At 35.4% G+C, this 23,545-nt stretch overlaps 2 protein-coding genes across 7 annotated transcripts; one reads left to right on the plus strand and one right to left on the minus strand.

Moving 5' to 3' along the window:
• Positions 1 to 443: 443 nt before the first annotated feature.
• On the minus strand, positions 444 to 3,756 carry LOC119986702. Of its 2 annotated transcripts, XM_038831365.1 has the most exons (3): positions 3,617 to 3,756; positions 1,436 to 2,394; positions 444 to 1,326 (listed from the first exon to the last, which is right to left on the minus strand). In XM_038831365.1, the coding sequence occupies exons 1-2, from the start codon at positions 3,701 to 3,703 to the stop codon at positions 1,468 to 1,470; spliced, it is 1,014 nt and encodes a 337-aa protein (XP_038687293.1). In that variant the 5' UTR covers positions 3,704 to 3,756; the 3' UTR covers positions 444 to 1,326; positions 1,436 to 1,467. The 2 variants fall into 2 exon arrangements, with proteins under 2 accessions (XP_038687293.1, XP_038687292.1); XM_038831364.1 differs by having other exon boundaries at positions 444 to 2,394.
• Positions 3,757 to 3,941: 185 nt separating this feature from the next.
• Positions 3,942 to 13,419, plus strand: LOC119987575 (general transcription and DNA repair factor IIH helicase subunit XPB1). 5 transcript variants are annotated; one of them, XM_038832516.1, is made up of 20 exons: positions 3,942 to 4,095; positions 4,178 to 4,221; positions 4,312 to 4,393; positions 4,533 to 4,701; positions 4,825 to 5,047; positions 5,128 to 5,184; positions 5,880 to 6,020; positions 7,320 to 7,400; positions 8,290 to 8,377; positions 8,894 to 9,231; positions 9,300 to 9,375; positions 9,460 to 9,653; positions 9,923 to 10,086; positions 10,173 to 10,245; positions 10,630 to 10,743; positions 11,579 to 11,659; positions 11,755 to 11,814; positions 12,674 to 12,757; positions 12,828 to 12,970; positions 13,103 to 13,419. In XM_038832516.1, exons 1-20 carry the CDS (start codon positions 4,086 to 4,088, stop codon positions 13,197 to 13,199), a joined length of 2,319 nt encoding a protein of 772 aa, XP_038688444.1. In that variant the 5' UTR covers positions 3,942 to 4,085; the 3' UTR covers positions 13,200 to 13,419. The 5 variants fall into 5 exon arrangements, with proteins under 5 accessions (XP_038688444.1, XP_038688446.1, XP_038688445.1 ...); XM_038832518.1 differs by having other exon boundaries at positions 4,542 to 4,701; XM_038832517.1 differs by having other exon boundaries at positions 4,315 to 4,393.
• The last annotated feature ends 10,126 nt before the right edge of the window (positions 13,420 to 23,545 follow it).

Here is a 23,545-nt window from a genome sequence, read left to right on the forward strand (position 1 = left end):
TCTAAGGCTGTGCCCTAACGCTAACAAAAACAGAGTTTGTCGAGTGAGTGACCTAAGTCCTAATAGAGAAACTCATTTGACTCATGAACTAATTTGATAATTCTAATTGACATTTAGTAACTGTAAGTAAAATAATTATAAAATAAGTCTATTATTCTATTAATATTTAATACTACTAATATCAATTTATCAGTTTAATTTAGTGTGTATATATATATAATTTATAGCATTTAATAGTTCGATTGGTTCAGTTTATTTTGATCGATTTTCCTAATATGTAAACTTTCAACCACTACTTTCGAAGCGATCGATTTTAACTGAACGATCAATTTTGATTCAACAAATACATTTGTACTGGCCATTCGATCAGTCTGATCAACCGGTTCGATTTTTTCAACTATTTTTGCTAGCCCTATGCATAAGTACCCTTGAAAGCCATAACAAAAGAAATGTATGGAATTTGCGAGATTACTTCAATAAAAGTATACAAAAACAAGTACAAATCGAGGTATAAATATAAGTGTAATATGACGTTATGCATACTCTTCAATCCCCTTAACTGATTTACCACCTTTTCAAGCACCTTTAGAGTAACCTTCCTCTCCAAGAAATCCAATATCGCTCGATGCTCTGTCAACGAATATCACATCGAAATCCTTAAAATCGAGGACATATAAATAAGTCGTTAACCCATAGTCTCCAAAATGACATTTACTCCCCAAGCATATACCACTAAACTATCCAAATAGAGAGTATTATCATCATTCTTCTAATCGGGGTCACCTCCAAAAAACAAATAGAATGCGAGCCCAAGAGTTAAAGATAAAGAAAGGTACCCCCATTAAATTTTGGATGCTCTAGTGTGGTCTGATGCCCAAGAGCATACACTCAACCCTTAGTCATTGATTGTTGTTGCTGCTGTTGTCGTCAAGATGAGTGTCCCCACTATGCCGGTGCTATAGTAGACACCAAAGGTGGGGGAAGCGTTGGATGAACCGGTGGAGCGGGTAAGCCTTGACCCTAATGCGACATGTCACTCTGGGAACACTTTGCCAGCTTGTGTCCAACCATACCACATTGGTAGCACTTAGGTCTCATAGCAGTGCACTGTGCTCTGAAATGTCTCGGTCGTCCGCATCGATGGCATGTTTTCTGACTTTGTTGTGTGCCTCTGTCACCTTGAGATCTCAATGTCTGGCCTCTCTGCCCAGGCTGCCCCCTTTGCCCCTGATTGTTAATCTTTTGTTTCTCCTGGATTCCCCTTAAGCCAGAGCCAGTTGCTGATGTGATACGCCCTTTGTGTGTGTCCCAATACCTTTGCGAGTCCTGAAAACTCTGTTCAAACTGAAGTGACATCTCTACCGTCTCATTATAACACTGTAACCTTATCGAGAGCAGCAAAGTAGCAATTGCAGGAATCAAACCTTGTTTATACCTCTCAGCTTTAAGTTGTTCATCCGCTGCATACTACCGACCAAAGTGGTATAATTCATCAAATCTACGCCTATAATCAGTCACCGTCATCTCGGGCGTCTGCACCAACTCTAAGAATTCCCGTGCTTTTTCTGAACGAAAAGACAAAGGCACAAACTTCTGCATGAAGAGCTCACCAAAAGATTTCCACGTGAGGGTCTCCCTCATGCCATCTAGAGAGTCCCACCAGTCATATGCCACCACCTTCAAGAAGTATGAAACTAACATCACTCGCCTCTCATTAGGTATGTTAAGTGTATCCAGCCTATGAGACATCTGTTGTAGCCACTGATGCGCTCTTACCGCATCCTTATCGCCCATAAAGTTTGGAGGTCTAGTCTTGCCTAGCTCTTCTAACTCAACCAACTCTCTCCCAGCCTGCCTCAATACTGGGTCATCCACCAGGGTCTTTGATGTTTGGCCCTCACTGCATATCTCTAGTGTACAAGTAGCTTGCGCCTGTACTAGCTGCGTGATAGCCCTCACCATATCTGTCATGTCCCTCAGCATCTGTAGTTGAACCTCTGGGACTGGGGCGACTGGTGCTACTGAGGGAATCGTAGCACGTACTCGTGGAGCAATGGGTATAATCTCTGCCTTCCAATGCCTATCCTCATCTGCAATATGATCACGTCCTCCATCAATTGCCTGTGGGCCCTCTGGTCCTCGATCCCTATTTAAACACTGTCTCGGGTCAATTCCCACAATCGGAACTCTCATAGTACTCAACTCTGGAAACATATCAGCGTCAATCCTCGATATCATATCTACTCTAACACTAGATGTACCCCCCATTATCGGGTCATCTATTGATCTTGATCCCAGCCCTGTCTCGAATGATTGAGCACCCACTGAGCCTCGTCCTCCAATGCATCCTCCACCAAGAGAGCGGTCTGTGCAAGGACCCTTACAAGTATACATCTGCTTCACACAAATACACAAATAAAACTTAATTAGAATAATTATATGCAAAGCAAACCTTAACCTTACCTTTAAGCATGTATTTGCCTAAAGTGCTTGTGTAAATTTCCACCTAGGGAAGACCCTTGCTGACCGAGAAAACTCGCCGGAGCTACGCCGGAATGGGGCTGCCATTTGTGTTTGAGTGGATGGATAGAGATGAGGGAAAAGGTTAGGTTCCTTTTCTCTTTTGTTATTGTGAGAATTAGGTGGAGGTCTGATGCCTCCACCCTTCTTTTTAAAATCCTTACCTTCTTTTTTTTTTTTGGTACTTTTGACCCCAAAACTAATTCAAATATTCCTTCAAACCTTTCATAAATTTCTTTTCACCTTACAAGTTTTATTCATTTCATAAACTAAGTCCATATTTATTTATTTATTTATTTTCTTTTCAGGACGGCGTATTATAGTGGTAGCTGCACTTATTATTTGTAAGAACATTAAAATTCGACCTTGACTGCAAAGATGGTAATCTACATTTCACAGTTCTTCAATAGAGTAATTGTTCTCCAAAATAGTAAAAATCACTGCTATTTATATACAATTGGACCTCTCTGTAAGATTACAAATATCAATGTTTTCAAAAAAAAGTGAAGTTTGTTCCCTTAAAATTTCGTTGTTTTTTAATTAAAAACAATGGGTGGATTGATCTGTATTCTTCCTAATTTCAGTGTTATCAAATTTCCACTTATTTTTGATGATCTTATCAAATTGCAAATTCATTTGTAAACAGGTTCTCGAACATGATCTCCATCCAAATGAGATGTAGAAACAAAAAATGCCAAGGAAAAAGCAGGCTAAAACTGAAAAGGGTGAGACTAGCACTGGGTTGCTCGAAAACCAAAAAAGGAGATTATCGGGTTGGCTGCTAGCTAGTAGAGCACGCCAAGCATTATAAATGTCCCAACCGCAAACAACAGTTCAAGCGAAAGTGTCAAACTGCTTGAATATCACTAGTAATTTTGAGCTTCAAGACAAAGAACGAAAGTGCAATGGGACATAACCCTAATTCTTTTCAGTCAATCTAAGTGTAGATATCAAAAGCTGTAAAACAACAGATCTGATTAAATCGTCCGAATTGTCAACAAAATCAAACTCATAACCCTAATCAACGCAGATCAGTGCATAAAATAGACACGCAAATTGCCTGCATAACAAGTAAAAAAGGAGAGAGAAATGGAACCTTGTCCTGGGAATTAAGCTCTTCCTTGAGCTCATGGATTTCTTCCTTCTTGGTTGTGGAGAAGTACTTGGAGTCGTGATCGCTCATCTCTGTCTTTCTGTTCTGATTTGCTCCTCTTCGACGGTGAAAGCGAAGAAGAGGGCGTCAAGTTGAGACCGTGTTGGGGTCTGTTAAATTAATTGGGCTGGATGTTTCAGTATCTGGGCCGTCTCAAGTTCAGCCGTCGATTGGGCCTGACAAAAGGAATCAGGGTATGGGCTGAATGACACTGCAAGGTCCAACTCTGTTGGACACAGAAGCAAGCCAGTAAGCCACGCTATCGCCTAGTCCATCGTCTCTTCCATTCCAATCCGCGATTCGACTCCTCTATATTGGCCTCCCCACCCATTCCAATCCATGCTCCCAAGGTATAAACACCAAAGATTGATGGGAGAACTTGTATTTATCAAATAAGAAAACAAGGACGATCATGGGACATGGTTATAATTCTTCACTATCCTGTCTTGTTCTTCTCCTGTATCAATAACAGCGTTTAATTACTTTTACGTTCTCGAATTTTAGGGGAGAGGGATCGACCAAACAAGAAACTGAAATCCTCGGGGAAGGTTGCTGGATATGATACATTTGATGATATTGTTATAATGACCTTTTGATTTTATGGACCCAAGTTTTTTTAATTATCAATTATTCTGCAGCAGAATGATTTCCAGAGTGGAGCGATCGTGGAAGCTGAGGATGTTTATTTTGGTGAAGAAGCTGAGGATGGTTTCCGTGACGGTAAGCTTTATGATGCACTGATTAGTGATTATTGTTGTTGCTATTAGGGATATGCACATGCTATTAAATGTTAATTTCTCAGTTTGGTTCATGGTTGGTGTGGGCTGAATTGGGTGATAAATTTTTTTATTGTTTTGAGATGCGATAGAGGGGAAGAAGAGGGATTTTAGCAAACTTGAACTGAAAACCGATCATGCCAATCGCCCATTGTGGGCTTGTGCTGATGGGCGCATATTCTTGGAGACTTTCTCTGCTTTGTATAAACAAGCCTATGATTTTCTCATCGCCATAGCTGAGCCCATATGCAGGTACGTATGCTCCATAAACCAATGACCCTTTTCTTCTTTTTGCCCTTTTGGACGTTTATTCTGTAAGAAAATTTTGGAGCATGTATGTTTCTGAATGTGAGTTGTGCATTTGCTATATTGTAGGCTAGAATCAATGCACGAGTACAATTTGACCCCTCACTCGTTGTATGCGGCAGTTTCAGTGGGTCTTGAGACGGAAACCATCATATCAGTTTTAAATAAGTTGTCTAAGACCAAGCTTCCTAAGGAGATGATTGATTTCATTCATGCTTCAACCGCTAATTACGGCAAAGTAAAGCTTGTGCTCAAGAAAAATCACTACTTTATTGAGTCCCCATTTCCAGAGGCAAGTTCACTGCTTTGCTTTGGTAAGGGGTTTTGTCTTGGCTAGTGACATTGATACTAATTTTTATTTGATATTTGCAGGTATTGAAGAAGTTGTTGTGTGATGAAGTTATATCTCGAGCATGGATTGCTTCTGAGGTTATCCTTTAATGTGATTAAAAAAGTTTCTCTAACCTGAGGCTTGTTCCTTTAGTGCGATTAAAGTTGTTACTCTATCCTGTAGCTGGGTAATTGCTCTTTGTCATGGCATATGTCATATTAAGAAGTTTATTTTAAGTGTGTGACTTCATTGGGAGTTTTGTGGACTGAAATTAGTTCCAAGGAGTTAGTTATAAGTGTTGCTTTATTTGCTTGTTGATTTAACAGATTTGTATTGAGGCAATATGGATATGTTATTGGATGTTACACATGATTCTTGAGAATTGGTGTGCCATTCTTGAGCATATTTCTTTGAAGCTATGGATGGCATTCATGGTTTCATCTGTTGTGGAGACATTATTTGATGTCTTGTCACTGATTTATAGTCAAAATTTGTCATAATATCATATCTCCTCTGATTTCTTCTCCTCCCAACCATCAAACAGCCCACTACTTTCACATTGATACTGTGACCCAATTTATATGTAAATAGATTTGAGCACGCAAACAGAATGTGAAATATTCCATATGAGTTTCTTATAAATTCTTCTGTTCACAAAATTGAATGTATCTGGTTTTTTTCACTTATTTAAATGGTATTGCTTGTCCATCTTATCTTGTGTTTCTCGTCTCCCGATTTTGTTTCCTTTTTTATATTTTAAGACTCAATCCTATCAGTATATGTCTTTGCCCAGGGTTCTCGTGGAAGTGATGGCTTTACAATCAGCAAAGCTGCAGGCGAAATTGGAACTAGTGATGAGTTGCTAAATGAAGCAGAATTAGCAGCTGCAGCTGAAGAAAAGGAAACCCACTCATTTGAAATCGACCCATCTCAGGTAATGCATTTTAAGTTCTGTATTACCTCATTGTAACCTTCAGGGTACCTTCTTGTTGCCTTCTGCATAAATTGTTTTTCCAAGCACACACACAGAAGGAAAGATTTTGTATAGGTCAACTTTCATTAGAATGGAGATGTTTGTACTGCTTCAATAATAGGACATATTTCCAGTGTGGTCAATTTTGTTTTTTTTTTTTTTTGGGGATTTAACTTTAGTGATTAGTGTTTTTTAGAATGTAACGAATAGCCATTAGTTAAGATAAAGTTTTGCCATCCCAATTTGCATTTTCCTAAATTATATTGTCATGCATGCCAATTTGATGTCTTATCAATAAATAGATTGATAATGTTTCTTTCCGAAGCTGTAATACATGAAAGGTCAAGATGTCATAAGAACCGGCTGAAATGCACCACCAATTAGATAGAATATATGTTGTCAGTTGGGATTGTTTTGTCCTTTTGCTGCTCTTCTGCTGAGTGCCTTATGATTGTGTTTTTGTTTAGATAATTATGGGCTTGGCGTCTGCTTGCCCCTAACATTTCCTGTCCGGTCCAAAAATAATGGAGGAATAGGTGACTGGCAGACTCTCTTCTGTTTTGAACAAGGAGAATCGATCAACAACATTTGATTGGATAATTATTAAGCGATTTATTGGTTGAATTATCTGCTAGGATTGGTTGTTTCTGTATGTTCAAATATGTTGATGTTTTCCTAGGAACATTTTGATTGATGATTGAGAAGATCAGAAAATTGGAGCAGCTTCTTTATTTCATTGCATAAAAAGGTAAACAACTAGTTGAGATAAAAAAAATAATAAAAAAGAAAGAAAGAAAGCAAAAAAAAGGTAGATGCACACTAACAATGGCAGAGAAAGAGGCGTAGCAGAGACGAGAAGAAGTTTTATTCACTCTGTGTTATCTAACTTTAGGTTTTCCAAATACATATATAGCCTATTACTTAAGACATAAAAGGAAACTATATATGAAACTATAAAAAGGAAACCTAACTTCAACACAACTCCCGTGCACAAATCTCCCGTAGTGGATGGGGTTGGGGACATGCAGAATGTACGCAGACCTTACTCCCACATAATATGTGGAGATGCTGTTTCCTGTGACCTCCAGGTTACACGATTGCATAGTATTGAAAACTGAACTACCAAAAGAATAGCTGATATGATAGCAGTTTGTCCAGTAGAAGTCAAAATAGCTCTCCTTTTTTTCACCAGAGGAATTAATTTTTTGTAATGGACTCTCTTTATAGAATCTTGATGTCTGGAACTTTTCTGGTTGGCAGGTTGAGAATGTAAAGCAAAGGTGCTTGCCCAATGCTTTGAATTATCCAATGCTGGAGGAATACGACTTCAGAAATGATACGGTGAGTGATTTTTTTCACCAGGGGAATTATCCAAGATGGTTAGCAACTGATGTTTGTTTTGTCTGTTGGGGTCACTGTTTTATTCCTCAACTCATCCCTATTTTATGTGGGACTCTAATAGGCATTGTTGTACAAATGAATTCCCCCCCCCCTTTTTCGGAAATGAATTCTCCTTTTTTGGAAATGAATTCTCCTCTTGTGCTGTAACTCTGGATGTAGCATTTAAGTTTGTATTCAAGTTGACCCATATTGAGACCAATCTTATATTCTTTTAGCTGGACTTGACTAGATCCTATGCCAGCTCAAGCCCAAGTTTAGTTGCATTCAATCATTTTTTGAGTTTGAGCCTGAATAGAGTAAGCATTAGTTTAACTCAAGTCATACTGGATTGAAATCAAATATACAATCAAGCTTCTGAGTTCAAACTCAGGCATAGCTCTCGCACTAACTATCACCCCATCAAATGTGAGTAAGAATATCTAATGGAAGTCACCTATGGGCTTGAATCAAGCCTGATCAAACTTGAGCTTGAGGTGCTAGATGAGATTTTAATTTGTTTGTAGCCATAATCGCAAGCCCATCAACTCCTCAGAAAATGTCCTTATTTTGCTCATGCTTGTGAGCAAGGTCCCACCGATAGTGCTAGTAATGATCCAATCTAATACTTTTTTGATATTGTCTGCTTCGACTTATTGGGTTTTGGGGTTCACCCACAAAGTTGCCTCATAGATTAAGGATCATGGTCTTCGTATTACCTACTGACTGGTATTTTCTATGGGGGCTCTGGTACCCTTTTGTATGCATGAGCTCTCCTATTGGTAGCTCTATGGGGACTGTAGGCCAACATATCCTGTGTTGAGTATTGACTGGTCGTTTTTTGAACTTGCAGGTCAACCCTGATCTTCACATGGAGCTGAAGCCTGAAGCCCAGCCAAGACCATATCAGGAAAAGAGCCTAAGTAAAATGTTTGGAAATGGTACGGGTGTCACATATAATGAAAATTTCATTTTTTTCCTACCAGCTCAGCGTAGAGCATTAGAGCTATTCTAAAGAACTTCATATATTTGTTAGTTGAGATTTTTTGTGAGTGCAATTTAGTATTGTGATTAAGCCAGTTACAAGACCCACTTTCTTTTGATTGGAAACAAAATCAGTGCCTCCTTAAGCATTTCTTAGATATCCCACAAAACGTGTTTATTAAAATGTTCATGTCCTTTCTTGTTAGACTTAGGGCTTGCTTTTATCTGCCTCTGTTTCTTTTTTCCTTTTTTCCCTTCTGTGGAAAACAGTATGAAAATAAGCTAGAAAAAAGTGCAGTTAAAAGCATACACTGTCCAACTCAGCCTTAGATGCATGTGTTTTTGATAATAAATCGTTTTGCATGCTTTTTATTGGGAAAGATGAATCCTTTCTGCTTTTTATGCCTCCAAGTTGAATGTGGAAGAAAAATAAAATGGTTTTGCACCTACAATATGACTGTCTGACATTGCAGGGAGAGCAAGATCTGGTATTATTGTATTGCCATGTGGTGCTGGGAAGTCGTTAGTTGGTGTTTCCGCAGCGAGCAGAATAAAGAAAAGTTGCCTTTGTTTAGCAACAAATGCTGTTTCAGTTGATCAGTGGGCATTTCAGTTTAAGCTGTGGTCAACCATCAAAGATGAACATATTTGTCGTTTCACATCTGACAGCAAGGAAAGATTCCATGGCAATGCTGGTGTCGTCGTGACAACCTATAACATGGTTGCTTTCGGTGGAAAACGGTCCGAAGAATCTGAAAAGATTATTGAGGAAATAAGAAATAGAGAATGGGGACTGCTTCTGATGGATGAAGTTAGTATATAATATTTATGGTTATTCTCAAGCTACATAGAATTCATATGCATTGTGTGTCTGTTCAGGTGCATGTGGTTCCTGCTCACATGTTTCGAAAAGTCATCAGCATCACTAAATCTCACTGCAAACTTGGGCTCACTGGTATACCTGAAAATTACTTCAAACACTTCATTACCTTCATCTTACTTTACTGAGCAAGCCATGCTAATTGTTTCGCAATTGCAGCAACACTTGTTAGAGAGGATGAAAGGATTACAGATTTGAACTTCCTTATTGGTCCCAAATTGTATGAAGCAAATTTGTTGGATCTAGTCAAAGGAGGGTTTATTGCAAATGTGCAGTGTGCTGAAGTATGGTGTCCCATGACAAAAGAGTTTTTTGCTGAATATCTGAAGAAAGAAAATTCCAAGAAGAAGCAGGTTAGCCACAAGCGATTGTTAATGAGAGTGTAGTAATTAAAAGTTTGGGGTGTATGACTTTCTGGTGTATATGTGGGGACTATATTGTAGGTAACATTGCTGTCTCATTGGGACATTTAGTAGCAAGATGTCTGCTATTTACTGATCCTTTCTTCTTTGTGTTAGTAAATTCTTCCATTCCTTTAAAATGTATATTCTCTTGAAACTTTCTATATCATTTTGGTTGGTTCATCATTATAATTTCCTCCTGGTAATAAATTTTTTTTCAGGCACTTTATGTTATGAACCCTAACAAGTTCAGAGCTTGTGAATTTCTCATACGATTCCATGAGCAGCAGCGTGGTGATAAGATAATCGTGTTTGCAGACAATCTTTTTGCACTTACAGAGTATGCAATGAAACTTCGAAAGCCTATGATCTATGGTGCAACCAGGTCTGTTAATACTTCTGAAAGGCTTTTTTAAGCTTTTAATACTTGTGCTGCACATCATAATGAGTGACCTTTTGTGTTATGTGCAGCCATGTTGAGAGGACAAAAATTCTCCAGGCCTTCAAGACTAGTCGGGATGTTAACACTGTCTTCCTATCAAAGGTTTCCAGTTTGAAAATTGTTACAATATATTACTTTCTTTAGTATGTTTTTTACTGGTCCTGTCTTTAAACTTTGAGTATTATGAGTAATTATTTACTCCTTTGAAGGACAAAGAAAGAAGTTAGTTGTGTCACTGTCAGGCATATTAATGGAGCATTTGCACTTGATAGTGCATGCAAAGTTTCACGCATTTAATTTGTGTTTCATTCTAGGTAGCAAACTGAATTCTGTTTATCTAATTTATTGCAAGATGACATGGAGTTTTCCAGAAAGTAATTTACTACTGGAAAATTCTGTCATCTCTCAACATATGAAAGAGTGATTGAGTATGCACACTAATAAAGGTTGAGGTTTTGAAGTTTATGATATTGTTTGTATTTACAGGTGGGTGATAATTCAATAGATATTCCAGAGGCAAATGTGATAATTCAGATTTCATCTCATGCTGGTTCAAGACGTCAAGAAGCTCAACGATTGGGTCGTATTCTTAGGGCAAAGGTAATTCTTACAATTTCTTTATATGTTTGACATCCTCGCTTCCCTTATAACGCGGGATAATAGAGTGGGAAAGACTAGATATCATTCTAGCTGGACGAAAACCTTGAATCCACAAGGGGCTTCTTGAATCATCCAGGAACAAATTTGGAATCCACCAGAAAAATGCAGAACACTCTTTAAACAATAAAAACTGAAGCTTTTTCAATAGCAAAGCCTATTCATGCCTTTATATCGCCAGCACAAACTAATCCTATTAGAAATAGAGAAATTAATCTAATTATGCTAGAATTAGGAAAAGTGCCCAAAAGACTACCCCAAAACTACAGCTTTTACAGCTGGTCTAGAAGTCCTATTAACACTAGAACTACTAATAATTCTATAAAAATACATTTCTAGTGAGAAGAGGAGATGGTTGAAGCTAACTCTCCTATTAACTCTAGGAATCCTCACAACTTGTCGTACATCAACTTAAGCAGGGAGTAGGTTAGTGCTAGCTGTGTAAGATCATAGGTTGTTGCAAAAAGCTAAAGAAGTTGATTGATTAAACGATTTTATTTCTTTGATGTAAAAATTGCCGGTGAAAAAAAGTAACTTCTTTGATTTATGCTATTGTTTGATCTTAGTGGAGCATGTTTATATACTTATCTCTAGGTTGTAAGTTAAGAAAGGCCTTTATTATCTGAATGAAGGGAGAGTACGGTTGGATCTTGGCATGCAATTTTATGTTTCTTGTGCATCTCACAAGCCATTTAATTCAACTTCTTTTTCTATTCCATTGAATGTGTATTCATAAAGGGGATATTGCATAGAATTTAATATTTCTTTGGGTTAACAGGGTAAACTACAAGATAGGATGGCAGGAGGGAAAGAGGAGTATAATGCATTTTTCTATTCCCTTGTTTCAACAGATACACAGGTTTATATTCTTAACTTGCCTATTTGTACGGAGTCACATATCATTCTGCACTCTTCTCTTTCTTGATATTTAACTAGCCTTTTTCCCCCTTGCAGGAGATGTACTACTCAACAAAAAGACAGCAGTTTCTGATTGATCAAGGTTACAGTTTTAAGGTACATTTTCTTACTGTCCAACATTTAAACAATTTTTCCATTCCCCTGTATAGAAAATATACTACATCAATGGGCAATGGTGGTGGCTTATCTGTGCAAAGTAACTACCGAGAGGGTTGTTTAATTGTCCGACACTTGCTTTTGCACGACACTTGCACGACACTTGCCCGACACCTGTCATCCACGTGTCACTGTGTCATGCAATTCCTATTTTATTTAATATTTAAAAATTATTTTCGGACACGAGGTGCAAGCGTGTCCGACACTTCAAAACAAAAATATTCAACTTTACATGGTCAACTTTAAAGTTGATCATTCCTAACCCTATTAAAAATAGACAATGACCACTCCTAACCCTTTTAAATGGTCAATTTTTGATGATCGAATGATGGAGAATATCGAAGAAAATCCAATTGAAGATTTAGATGCATGAAATTAATAATTATTTTTGGATCTTATGATTATTATGATGTTATAGTATTTTGATTTAATGATTTATAGTTGCATATTTATATGAATTAAATTTAAAAATATATTTATTAAATATTTATTTGCCGTGTCCTTAACGTGTCGTATCCTTAGAATTTTGAGAATTGCCGTGTCGGCGTATCCGTGCAGTGTCGTGTCCGACACTCGTGTCCGTGTCCGTGCTTCACTGACCGTAATCAAAGTAGTATGTTCTACTCTGCTGAGGGCATCTACGAGCATACTTATCAAAACTGGCATCGTGTCATGATTACTCTTTGCTTGACCTGTTTACATAAGTGTATACATAGTCGATTTGCCTGATAACCATAAGTGCATCAGCAAAGTTGGATATTTTTTTTGTGTGTTAGCTTCTGATGTGTGCTCCTGGCAGGTGATAACAAGCTTACCTCCACCTGATTCAGGAGCTGACTTGAGTTACCATCGTCTTGATGACCAATTGGCACTTCTCAGCAAGGTGTTTTCTTGGTCCTCCAGTCATGTTATTTAGTTCTCAAAGTAAAAATTTCTGAACTGTTTGTCATTAGGTTTTGAGTGCTGGTGATGAAGCAGTTGGTCTGGAGCAGTTAGAAGAAGATGCAGATGATATTGCCCTCCACAAAGCCCGTCTCTCCTTGGCATCCATGAGTGCAATGTCCGGCGCAAATGGGATGGTTTACATGGAATACAGGTATGTCATTACCTGTGTAGAACCTTAAAAGTGTCTAATGAGCTTTTGCCTATTCTACAATTTGTTGTTTTCACTTTGCTCTCTTATTTTCGAATTCATGGTATAATAAATGTGGTTTTTGTCTCCTCACAGCACTGGACAGAAGAAGCTTGCTGGGCAGGGCCATTTGAAAAGTAAGCCTAAGGATCCATCCAAGCGGCATTATTTGTTCAAAAAACGTTATGCCTGAATAACAAGCAAGCCTGAGGAGCCTCGCTTGTTTTGCCCTTCGGCCTTCGCTATTTGCGCTCACATTGTTGCATCGACTTGGATCTTGTATATGTTGGGCTAGTTTGGTAGAGCATTTGTAAAGTAGCAGATATTCTAACAGAAATGGTGGTAGTAGAAATGTTGGACAATTTTAGTAGCAGATATGCTGCTTGAATGCTGGGTAGGTGTTTGGTTGAACTTTTATTGTTAACATTTGTGTTGTGTAGCATATTGGATAAATTACGTGTAGGGGTATTGTACATTTTAATTGTATACCTGTATCCAAACATACAAATTTTATAAAATCAATAAATGTATTTAAATTAATTGAAGAAAATAATAAATTATAAAATAATTAATAAATTACCAAGTTAATTAAATTTAATTAATACATTATTTGGTAAGGGTATACATTATTTGGTAAGCTAATTAAATTTTATTAGGTCATCTAAGGGTATATTTGGTAAATCAATAATATATTGGGGATAAGATTGGAAAAAGTTGGGTAAAAAATGTGAAATTGTTCGTTGATGGAGCATTTCATAAAGTAGTATAAATGCTGCATGAAATTGTCTCGGAATATGTGTCGCAAATTGTTGTTTGGTTGACATGGAGCATTTATACTAGCAAGTAGTATAAATGTTCCAAAAAAAGGCTGATCCAAACGGGCCCGTTATATGTATCTCAACAAATTATCAAGCTTCATTGAAAAATGAACAAATTTTCAGAAATATGGAAGGTATGGACAATCTGGTGTATTAAAGGCCCTTTAAGAGCATGCTACCAATTAAGTTTCGGGAGTTTTAATTTGTTTACCTAAAGTGGATTAATCACTGTAATATATTTCAACTTCATCTACATTTATTGGGTGTATTCTTGCAATTGGCACTCACCCATATAGAAAGCTTAGGTTTCGAGTGTGTTTGGATTGAGGGATTTGGGGGAAGGAAAGAGAATGGAAAGGAAATGGAGAGATATGGAGAGAAATGGAGGTAGAATAATTTTTCTTCTCTCATGTTTGGATAGATTAAAAAAAAGAAATGAAAGAAAATTGGTTTAATTTATTTATTATCTTTATTTTTATGTTAAATTGAGACAAATGCTCAGATGATAATGATTTTTATGTTAAAGTATTATGTACAAAGGTAAAATAGGTTTTTTGACTTATAAATAACTCAAGGGATAAGTATCGCTGAAGTCCCTAAATTGAGCCCTTATGAGTTTTTTTTTTCAAGCCAAACCGGCCTCTCGACTTCAAGAGATGGTCTACGTTTGCCTTTCCATCCATTTTCCGTTAAAAATATGATGTGGATTCCATTTGCTAACATGCATTTTAATTTGTTAAAAAATGGTAATGTGTATTTATTGACATATGGCATTTGATATAAAAAAAAAAACATGGGAAAGGTTCATCTGAAGATGGAAAAAAGCACAATTCATCTTAGGGTTCAATGAAGCAAACACAATTCAGTATCATCACCGCCACTCTCGAGTTCACCGTTGGACTAGGGTTTATGGCAGCTTGAAAACACGATTCAGTCTCAAGAGCATATATCTGCGGCTCAAAAAGCATAAAGTTATACCTTCTTTGTATTTATTGTAGCTAGGAATTTCAATGGCTAGGATGGTCGATGTGGAAGTCAAAATTTGTATCTCAGTTTGTGAATTTTTCATTTCTGTTGTTCCTGGTAGTTCCTAGTGTTTAGTTTGATCAACTTATAACTGTGTTGGATGATGGTTGTTGCACTGGTAGTTGTTCTTGAATTTGGATATCTATGGTTTTCTCGTTGAATTTGGAACGCAATGTGTTATAGGGAATTTGGATATCTATTGTTTTCTAGTTGAATTTGGAATGCATGGTGTTATGTCGATTGCATCTTCAAGTCAAATATATCTGGTAGTATTTCGAATAAGAGTCATTTGACCCTCTTTGTTAAAATTTAGGGGCTTAATTAAACCATCACGAATAGTTTAAGGGCTCATAGATCCTACAATAATAATTCAACAAGTAATGAAAATTATTAATCTGACTAATTGTACATAAATTTAACTCTGACAAGTGTCATTTTTTTATCAGACATTTTCCACGTGTCTGACATGTGGAAATTGATAAATAAAAAGATACATGTCGACAGTTAACTGCCACGTCATCTTGATTATGACGGAAAAGTGATATGAGGGCTTCTTTGAACCATCTCTTGAAGTGGATGGGCTGTGATGAAGACATTTGGTCTTCGGATAAATTAGGCTAGACTCTGGATAGACTTGCAGCACCCACAAGCCTAAACACATTAAGATATTGTCCCCTCTAGGTCGAAGCTCACTGATTTGTTCCTCAAAGCCCAACATCCTCGCTTAGGCCTAGAAAATCGGCCTTAATATGTGAGGCTTTAGGTTCTCCTTATCTATTATTGTTCCTCCCTTAATTTTCTCGATGTAGGATCTTATCATTCCACCCCCTTGGAGTTTGCACGTCCTCGGACAGTAGCCAGGTAGCCTTTGTTCATAGCCTTGCCATTATTCAACAATTGGGATTCTCGTCTTCTTTTCTTTCTTTTTTTAACGGTACGCCCATACTAAATAATAGCCCACTGTCTGACTGTCACTGGCCCAACTAACAGCCCACAACCTTTGCTAGAGTTTCTCTCAACGAGAGCACCAATAAAGACTTTTGGTTTTCGGATAAAGTGGGTTGGACTTTGGATAGACTCATAGAGCCCACAAGCCCAATCACATTAGGATATTATCTGCTCTAGGTCGAAGCCCTCACGGATTTGTTCTTCCAGGCCCAATGTCATCTCTTAGGCCCAGAAAACTGGTCTTAATGTGTTAGATTGTCGGTTCTCCTTATATATTGTCGCACCTCTCTTAATTTTCTCGATGTGGGATCTTATCGGGCTAGTTTGGCCTTAAAAATAAAAAGCACAAGGGCTCAATTGACCCTTTTTGATAAGTTCAACGGTTTCTGTGATACTTATCCCATAACTTAATTAGTTATCCCTTCCCTCCAAATGATCCCATTTTGGAGAGGAAGTATTTTGACAAAAATTTAATGAAATCTTCCTCCCAATTCCCTTCACATCTAACTCTCTAAGGGTGTAAACAAGCCAAGATGCTCTTGAGTTACTAGCAGGCGACTCGTTAAGAGCTCAACCCAGTTAATAAGTGAGTCGAACTTAAGCCTCCTTTAAGTCCTTTTATTAAGCAAGTTGAGCTTGAGCTTAAAGAACCTTAGTCCGTAAAACCAAGGGCCTAGTTATTTAACATAAAAATATTAATTCGTATATATACTATTTATATTTATATAAATAAAATTTATTAGAGCTGTTATAGTAGTAGTAAATTATTCGATACCGTATCGTTACCGACACATTGGTTAAAGAAGAATGACACGAGTTGTAACACCCCTCTTTTAAGGTGCCACATGGCACGGTAAACTGACCAAAAGTCAACCTCATGACCTTTGACCGATCCACTGTAAGCCTTATCAAACAAAATTAAATGAATACGGCCTTAAATATTAAATATATTTTATATCCTTACATTATCTCAAGATCAAACAAACTTAACGAAAATAAATTCTAACACCTCCATCTCTAAGTGCGTGTCATTTTTTATTCCTCCTCCTAATGCCCTGATTATTTTTCTACACGATTGAAATGTGTAGGAGAGGCCAACGTGACTATATTATCAGTTTAAGAAATTAAAAATGACTTTTTCAAAATATACTTTTAATTCAAGAAAGTGAATTTTCAAACATCTCAAAATTTACTGTTCATGACCGTAGAGAATTCAAGTACACAAAGTAAATCATAGACTCATATTTTACTAGGCCTATTCGTAACTAGCCTCAAGTCACATTTCAGAGTATAGGTTAGTAATAGTTAAGCTCATACTAGGTCTAGCCGCAACTAGCCTCGAATCGATCAATTGCCTGAGTCGGTATAAAACCACCTATTTGGCTCAATTATCCCCTCAATCAAACCAGAGTTGGGGGTAACTATGTGCACATGCTAAATTATATCATTCCACATATCATTCTTCAAGTTCTCAACAAAACAACACCGATACTTGAACAGTTTTAAAAAACAACATTAAACCAATACAATATTCCTTTTTCTATTGAAATCAATCACTTTTCATACTTCATACACAAAATTATTTCCCCAAAGCATGCTCAACAAAAACTCAACAATTCAGACACACTTTTCAACCATAAAAAATAATCCATATATATATATATCTCACAAACGATCATTTTTCTTTTGTAAATAATTCTTTCATAAAATCATATTCGCAAACGTAAAAACAAGAGAAGTTTCCTTATATTTTTATAAGACATTTTATAAGATCTCAGTAAAAATATTCAATATGTTATAGCACAAGGGCGCCTCACCTTTTTAACGTATACTAAATTCTTAAGCAAGTGTTTTCCCTTTACGTTTATCGAACACCAAATCGGGACCTTTGCCCTATTTAATTAAATAAAATACATATATCACAAACTACCCTAAGCCATTAATCAACACCAAACATAACCCATACAAAAATGTACTAATCACCAAGAACTCATCTCACCCCTTTTGTGCTCTACTTTAACCCTTGAGGAACACATAACAAAAGTTGCTTTGAATGAATTGAATTTATACTAAACAAATAGTATTCTTTTGTAACCATAGCAAACTTACAAATTGCTCAATTGACTCACAGATACCATTCCTTATATATGTCATTTTCAAAAATTGAACCCTAAAACTCTGATCAAAGCTTCAAATACAACTTTCGCTCTACATTCTTAATGTATTAATCTCGATAAAATCCACAATACATAACATAAGCAACATACAACAAATCTATACATACTAACATGTAAAGTATAGTATATTTACAGTATTGTAAACTAACATGTCAACAGATTGAGGAACACTAAAAAAGCATAAAACAAACCCACAAGTCCTAACCATAATTCTAGTTAACACCGAACTACTAAATCTATACATACTTATCAATCATTTTTTTTCTTTTTAATTGGCAAACAAGAACATTCCATAGTATAATCTCTTGTGAACCAATCAAATGTGCTCATCTATAACTTATATATAAAAATCATAACATCTCTACTTATCTTAATAAGATTATCTTACGATGGAAATGGAATGATTTAGGCTATTGATTAGTTGAATTGTTGATGTACTATTAGTCAGGCTTATGAGTTATGACAACGTTTGCAGATTCGGGATCTTGCTATGATTTTGTATGTAGTTTTAGTGCATATGAAGGATGGAATCTTGTTATAATTCTGCATGTAGTATTGTCAAATAGTTGAACAATGTTGCAAAAGTGTAAATTATTTCGATCGGTATGAAAAGAGAGTTTATGCTTCAAGTATTAGAAATACATGGTGAAATGTTAAACATGTACATTTACCCTTGTCATGGTAGATACAACTTAGCCTACTGATTAGTTAATTACATTATTATTAGTGTACTAATATATAGTTTGTATTTTTGTTAACTTGTGAGGAGAAGTTGGTTCAATTCATCATCCGAGATGAAATGCCTTCTAGATTATTGATGGAGTGCGGTTTCAAAAATTATTAAAGGAGTTATGCCCTAGGTTTAACATACAAACTACACAAAATTATCAGTCTAGTGTGAAAGTTGTTCCATTTTGGAAAAGTAAAATAATGAGTGTGATAGGTGAACAAAGATTGAGTATCACAATCAATACTTGGACTTAGATGCAAAACATAAATTACATGGTTGTCACCGCCTATTTTATGAATAGTGACTGGAATTTGCATGGCAAAATAATCAACTTCACAATATCACTTATCATAGGGGTGATGACAAAGAGAGATGTTTGGAGGCATGTTTGATAATGCTTCCGCTAATGATAGGGCGATTGAGTACATGAAAAAAAGTCTTGGTGAGATGAACACCCTTTTGTTTAAAGACAAGTACTTGCATATGAGGTGTACTTGTCACATCATTAATTTGATTGTAGAAAAGGGTGGGGCCACCGTATAAGGAGGATTGGGAGAAGGTGAATGCCTTTGTGCATTTTTTGAGGAAGTTTTATAACGCTACATTGTCATTTAGTGCTATTAAATCTTGCACATCTCACTTAATCTTTGTGATAATGTTGGACTTGTTGATTGATATTGATATTGATATTGATATGAAAATTGATGATGGTAGTGATTCAGTGTTGTATAGTGTTAGGAAGTCAATGAAGCTGAAATTAAATAAATATTGAAGGAATTTCGAGAGTGTCAACAAGATGATTACATAGCCCATGTTCTAAACCCTAGATACAAACTTGAATTGTTACAAATTTCCTTTGAAGACATTGGAAAGGATGTTGCTACAATCATAAATATTGTTGGAGATATAAAAAAATATTTTCTACAGTTGTATGATACATATAAGGTGGTTTATGGGGATTCTTTTGATCTTTTAACTTGGTGAAAGTTGAATCAATCATGGTATCTTATTCTTTCAAAGGTTGTCAAAATATATTCTCAATCCCAAGTTTGACTGTGGCTAATGAAAATATTTTAGCCTTATCTAGAATAATCTCTATAAATTGATAAGGAGATAGCGAGTTAGATCTGTACTAGATAGACTTAACATCATGATTTGTTGCATCTTGGTCCTTAGGATTAGTAGTTGACACTGTTTTACATCCTAGTCCATGTCCATCTAATAAATTAAATACGACTATTAGATTTATTATGTTGGGCAAACAATTGTTTATTAATTATTGATTATAGCAATTTGAGTACTTAGGTTTGATTGACATCCATATTTGCTCGAGCACTAACCCTTTCATTTGGGCAAACCTATATCTAATTGAGGGCTTGAACCAATATCACATTGGTTAAGAATGAGCCAATAAATAAATCGTTCAAAATGAACTCCACCCTAATAAAAACACGAGAATCAAAACAAGATATGTCAACAAAACAAAATTTAACTCCAACCAATAACTAAATATGTTGCTCCAATCTCGCACAATAGTCCCATAGTCAGAATCCACATAACCAACCGCATGCTATCCATTTTGATAATTCTTTTCAAATCTCAAACCAATATTCACGGTGTCTTAAATGTCACAAAATCCACCTAGATGCTTACAAATTCACTTTTCCTGAATTATGTATGTATCGACTAACCATACTAACTGCATGTGAAATATTTTGCATAGTACATATCATAACATATATCAAACAACCAACAAGATTGGTATAAGGAACCTGATTCATATATTCATACTTCTTTGATATATGTGGAGATACTAGAGCATCTCAACTTAAAATGAGGAGCCAAAGGGTTACTTATAAGTTTTGATGTGTGATCCATGCCAAAATATTGTAGCATCTTATTCAAGTATTACTTTTGGGAGAGTTGAACAATACCCTTCTTTCAATCTTTATACAAATTACTTTCTTAGCTTCATCAAGGTCCTTCATCTCAAACTCAAAACTCAACTAAGTCTTCAATCTACTAATCTCCACCATACTTTTACATGCTATCAACATATCATCAACATACAAAAACAAATAAATGGAGGAGTCATTAGTTAACTTGTGAAAATACACACAATGATCATACGTGCTTTCGGTATATCTGCCCAATCATAAAGCAGACAAACCTGTTATACCACTCTCTAGGTGACTACTTCAAGCCATATAGAGACTTTTTGGGTACGGACAATAATCCATTGATGATGGTCAGTGTTGATTGTGATGTGGCGGTGTTGGCGTGAATATCCATGAAGCATGCGTTTGTGGTGTAAACCTATGATAGCTGGGGTTGAGTTAAAATGGTGACTTGATGACATTAGCTGCTGATTAAAAAACACACTCAATTGAAATGTACTACTAGGAATGCGCATTTCAATTGAAAATATGAAATGCGCTATTGGCAGTAGTGCAATAGGCATACTGACACAATTGAAAAGATATGGTTCCAATAAGGACAATAAAAAAATTATTAATAAGGACAAAACTTTTTGAATTACTTATAATGCCTCTCCTCATTTAAAATAATTACAGAGTATTCAAGCGGTCATCTACTACATTTCTCTATGCATGATATCATCAGTATGACTTTTTTTTCTCTTTTTATTAATGAAACTTCAAAATTATTTCACTCAAAATCATGAAGGATTTTGAAAAAATTATATATTCAAAATCAGTGTGAAAACTTTTCAAACAAGATCATGTATCAATATATTCTGGGATGAAAAAAATATTGCATATAAATTTAGTGCAGATGAATTTATCTGCAATGCATAAAATGTATCTGGACTGTATAAAATTTATCTACAATACATAAAAACTATTTATCTGCAGAGTATATAATTTATCTACATAGTAAATTAGTGTATAATTTATCTGCAGTGCATAAAATTAGTTATCTGTAGTGTATATAATTTATTTGTAGCCTAAATTTGGTATAGATAAATTTTAATATATCCTAACCATAACAAAACCACAATAGATCATATGGATAAACTAATACATATAGATTTAGTGTAAATAAATTTCAATATATACTAATCATAACAAAACCATGATAAATAAGATAGATAAATTTAGTACAGATCAATTAGGGGTGAAACTCTTACCGCCACTTAACCCTCCCTACTTAAATCTCAAAAAAATGTCATCGAAGAAGAACTTAAATTAATGAAACCTACTTACTTCTCAATATGAACTATTTTTTTATTTTGACAAAAATATTCGAAAGATAAAGTGTATCTTTGAATGAAAATATCTTCAAATAATGAAATTATCAAACAATAATTTCGCTTTAGTTTTAGTTAGGGTCCCATATTAGTTTAATAGTTTGGTAGCATAAAATATTAGTCGAACAAGAATCAATGAATCACAGTCCGATGTGCATATTTTGAGCCTTGAATTGACATCTAAAATATTCAAATCTTCTAAAATATATTAGATACAATTATTTGATTCTTAGTCTTCTTTCGAATGTCTTTTATCTCAATCGGAGTACAAATGACTGAGTTATGTTTGTCCAAACATACTGACGTCAAAACATAGGCCTCAGAAATATAATTCTGATGCGTAAACTTTGAGTCTCGATTAGATTTCTAAAATGTTCGAATCTAAAAATAAGTATTAGACAAATCAAGTGGATCTTAGAGTCTTATTTTGAATGCCACAAAAATCTTCTCAATCGTTGCTCAAACGAGTGAATTATGGCTGTTCGAACACACTGACGTCGAATATACTAATGTAAAAAACACAGCTCTGACGCGTAAACTTTGAATCTCGATTTGACCTTTAAAATGTCCAAATTTTCAAAACTTTACTAGAGATAATTTTATGTATCTTTGAGTTTGCTTCAAACTCCATAAGAATCATCTCAGTTGGAGCTCAAATGAGTGAGTTATGTCTGTTCGAATACACTGATGTCAAAAACATAATTCCGTTATGCAAACTTTGAGTCTTAATTTGACTTTTAAAATGTTGGAATCTCTAAACTGTATTAATAACAATTCAATGGGTTTTTGAGTCTTCTTTAGAATGAAATAAAAGTCTCAATCGAAACTCAAACGAGTGAGTTATGGTTATCCAATCACAATGACTTCAGAAAAGATATTTAATTGTTGAAATTTATAAGTAAAACAAGAGTTGAACGTAGTATGATCAATAAATCAGATATTTTAAAAATATGTCCTTAATGAAATAAATCTTATCCACGTATAGACCTTATGAGTTGAAAGGACTTAGAGTGGACGTATCGAATAAAAGTTTGATTTAAGAGACTTATTGCTAATTAACCCTTTAAAATATTATATTATTTACATAATTAAAATTTTGAAAAACACTAGTATGGAAAAATAAAAAATCATTTTTTTTGTTATTCTGTGTTTTTTTCTTACTTCTTTTGATTTGTTTCTCAATATTTTAATTATTTAAATCTTTAAAATATTCATTTTTATCTTCTCTTTTGAAATTTTTATAACTATTTTTTATTTTTATTTTTTACTTATTATTTATAAAAAAATAAAATTATTTAAAAAATTTTGCAGTTCAATCTTGACACCCTATAGACTAGCCGGTTGAACCTTTAAAAATTGTTGTTGCAGATTGATGCGTGGATTAGTTATGTTAACACTAATTTGAATTATTATTAATATATTTTTATATTTATGATCTTTTTTCGTGAATTTATGACATAAAAAATCTTTAAAAATTTATGGAACCACTGCCCTCTGAATTCTCACCACTTTTTTGTGCCCCAATAATCTCTAATTTTGGGTCCCTTGCACACAAAACTCACAGCAAGACAG

This window comes from Tripterygium wilfordii, chromosome 20 (genome assembly GCF_013401445.1).
Source record: "Tripterygium wilfordii isolate XIE 37 chromosome 20, ASM1340144v1, whole genome shotgun sequence".
In the NCBI taxonomy this organism is placed as follows: Eukaryota; Viridiplantae; Streptophyta; class Magnoliopsida; order Celastrales; family Celastraceae; genus Tripterygium; species Tripterygium wilfordii.

Excerpts from the sequence above, each read along its gene's own strand:
- LOC119986702 (XM_038831365.1), bottom strand. The coding sequence starts at position 3,703 with ATGAGCGATCACGACTCCAAGTACTTCTCCACAACCAAGAAGGAAGAA. Across the intron at positions 2,395-3,616 it reads AGCTTAATTCCCAGGACAAG|ATGTATACTTGTAAGGGTCC; the intron begins GTTCCATTTCTC and ends TGTGTGAAGCAG.
- LOC119987575 (XM_038832516.1), top strand. Across the intron at positions 11,815-12,673 it reads ATCAAGGTTACAGTTTTAAG|GTGATAACAAGCTTACCTCC; the intron begins GTACATTTTCTT and ends TGCTCCTGGCAG. Across the intron at positions 12,758-12,827 it reads AATTGGCACTTCTCAGCAAG|GTTTTGAGTGCTGGTGATGA; the intron begins GTGTTTTCTTGG and ends GTTTGTCATTAG.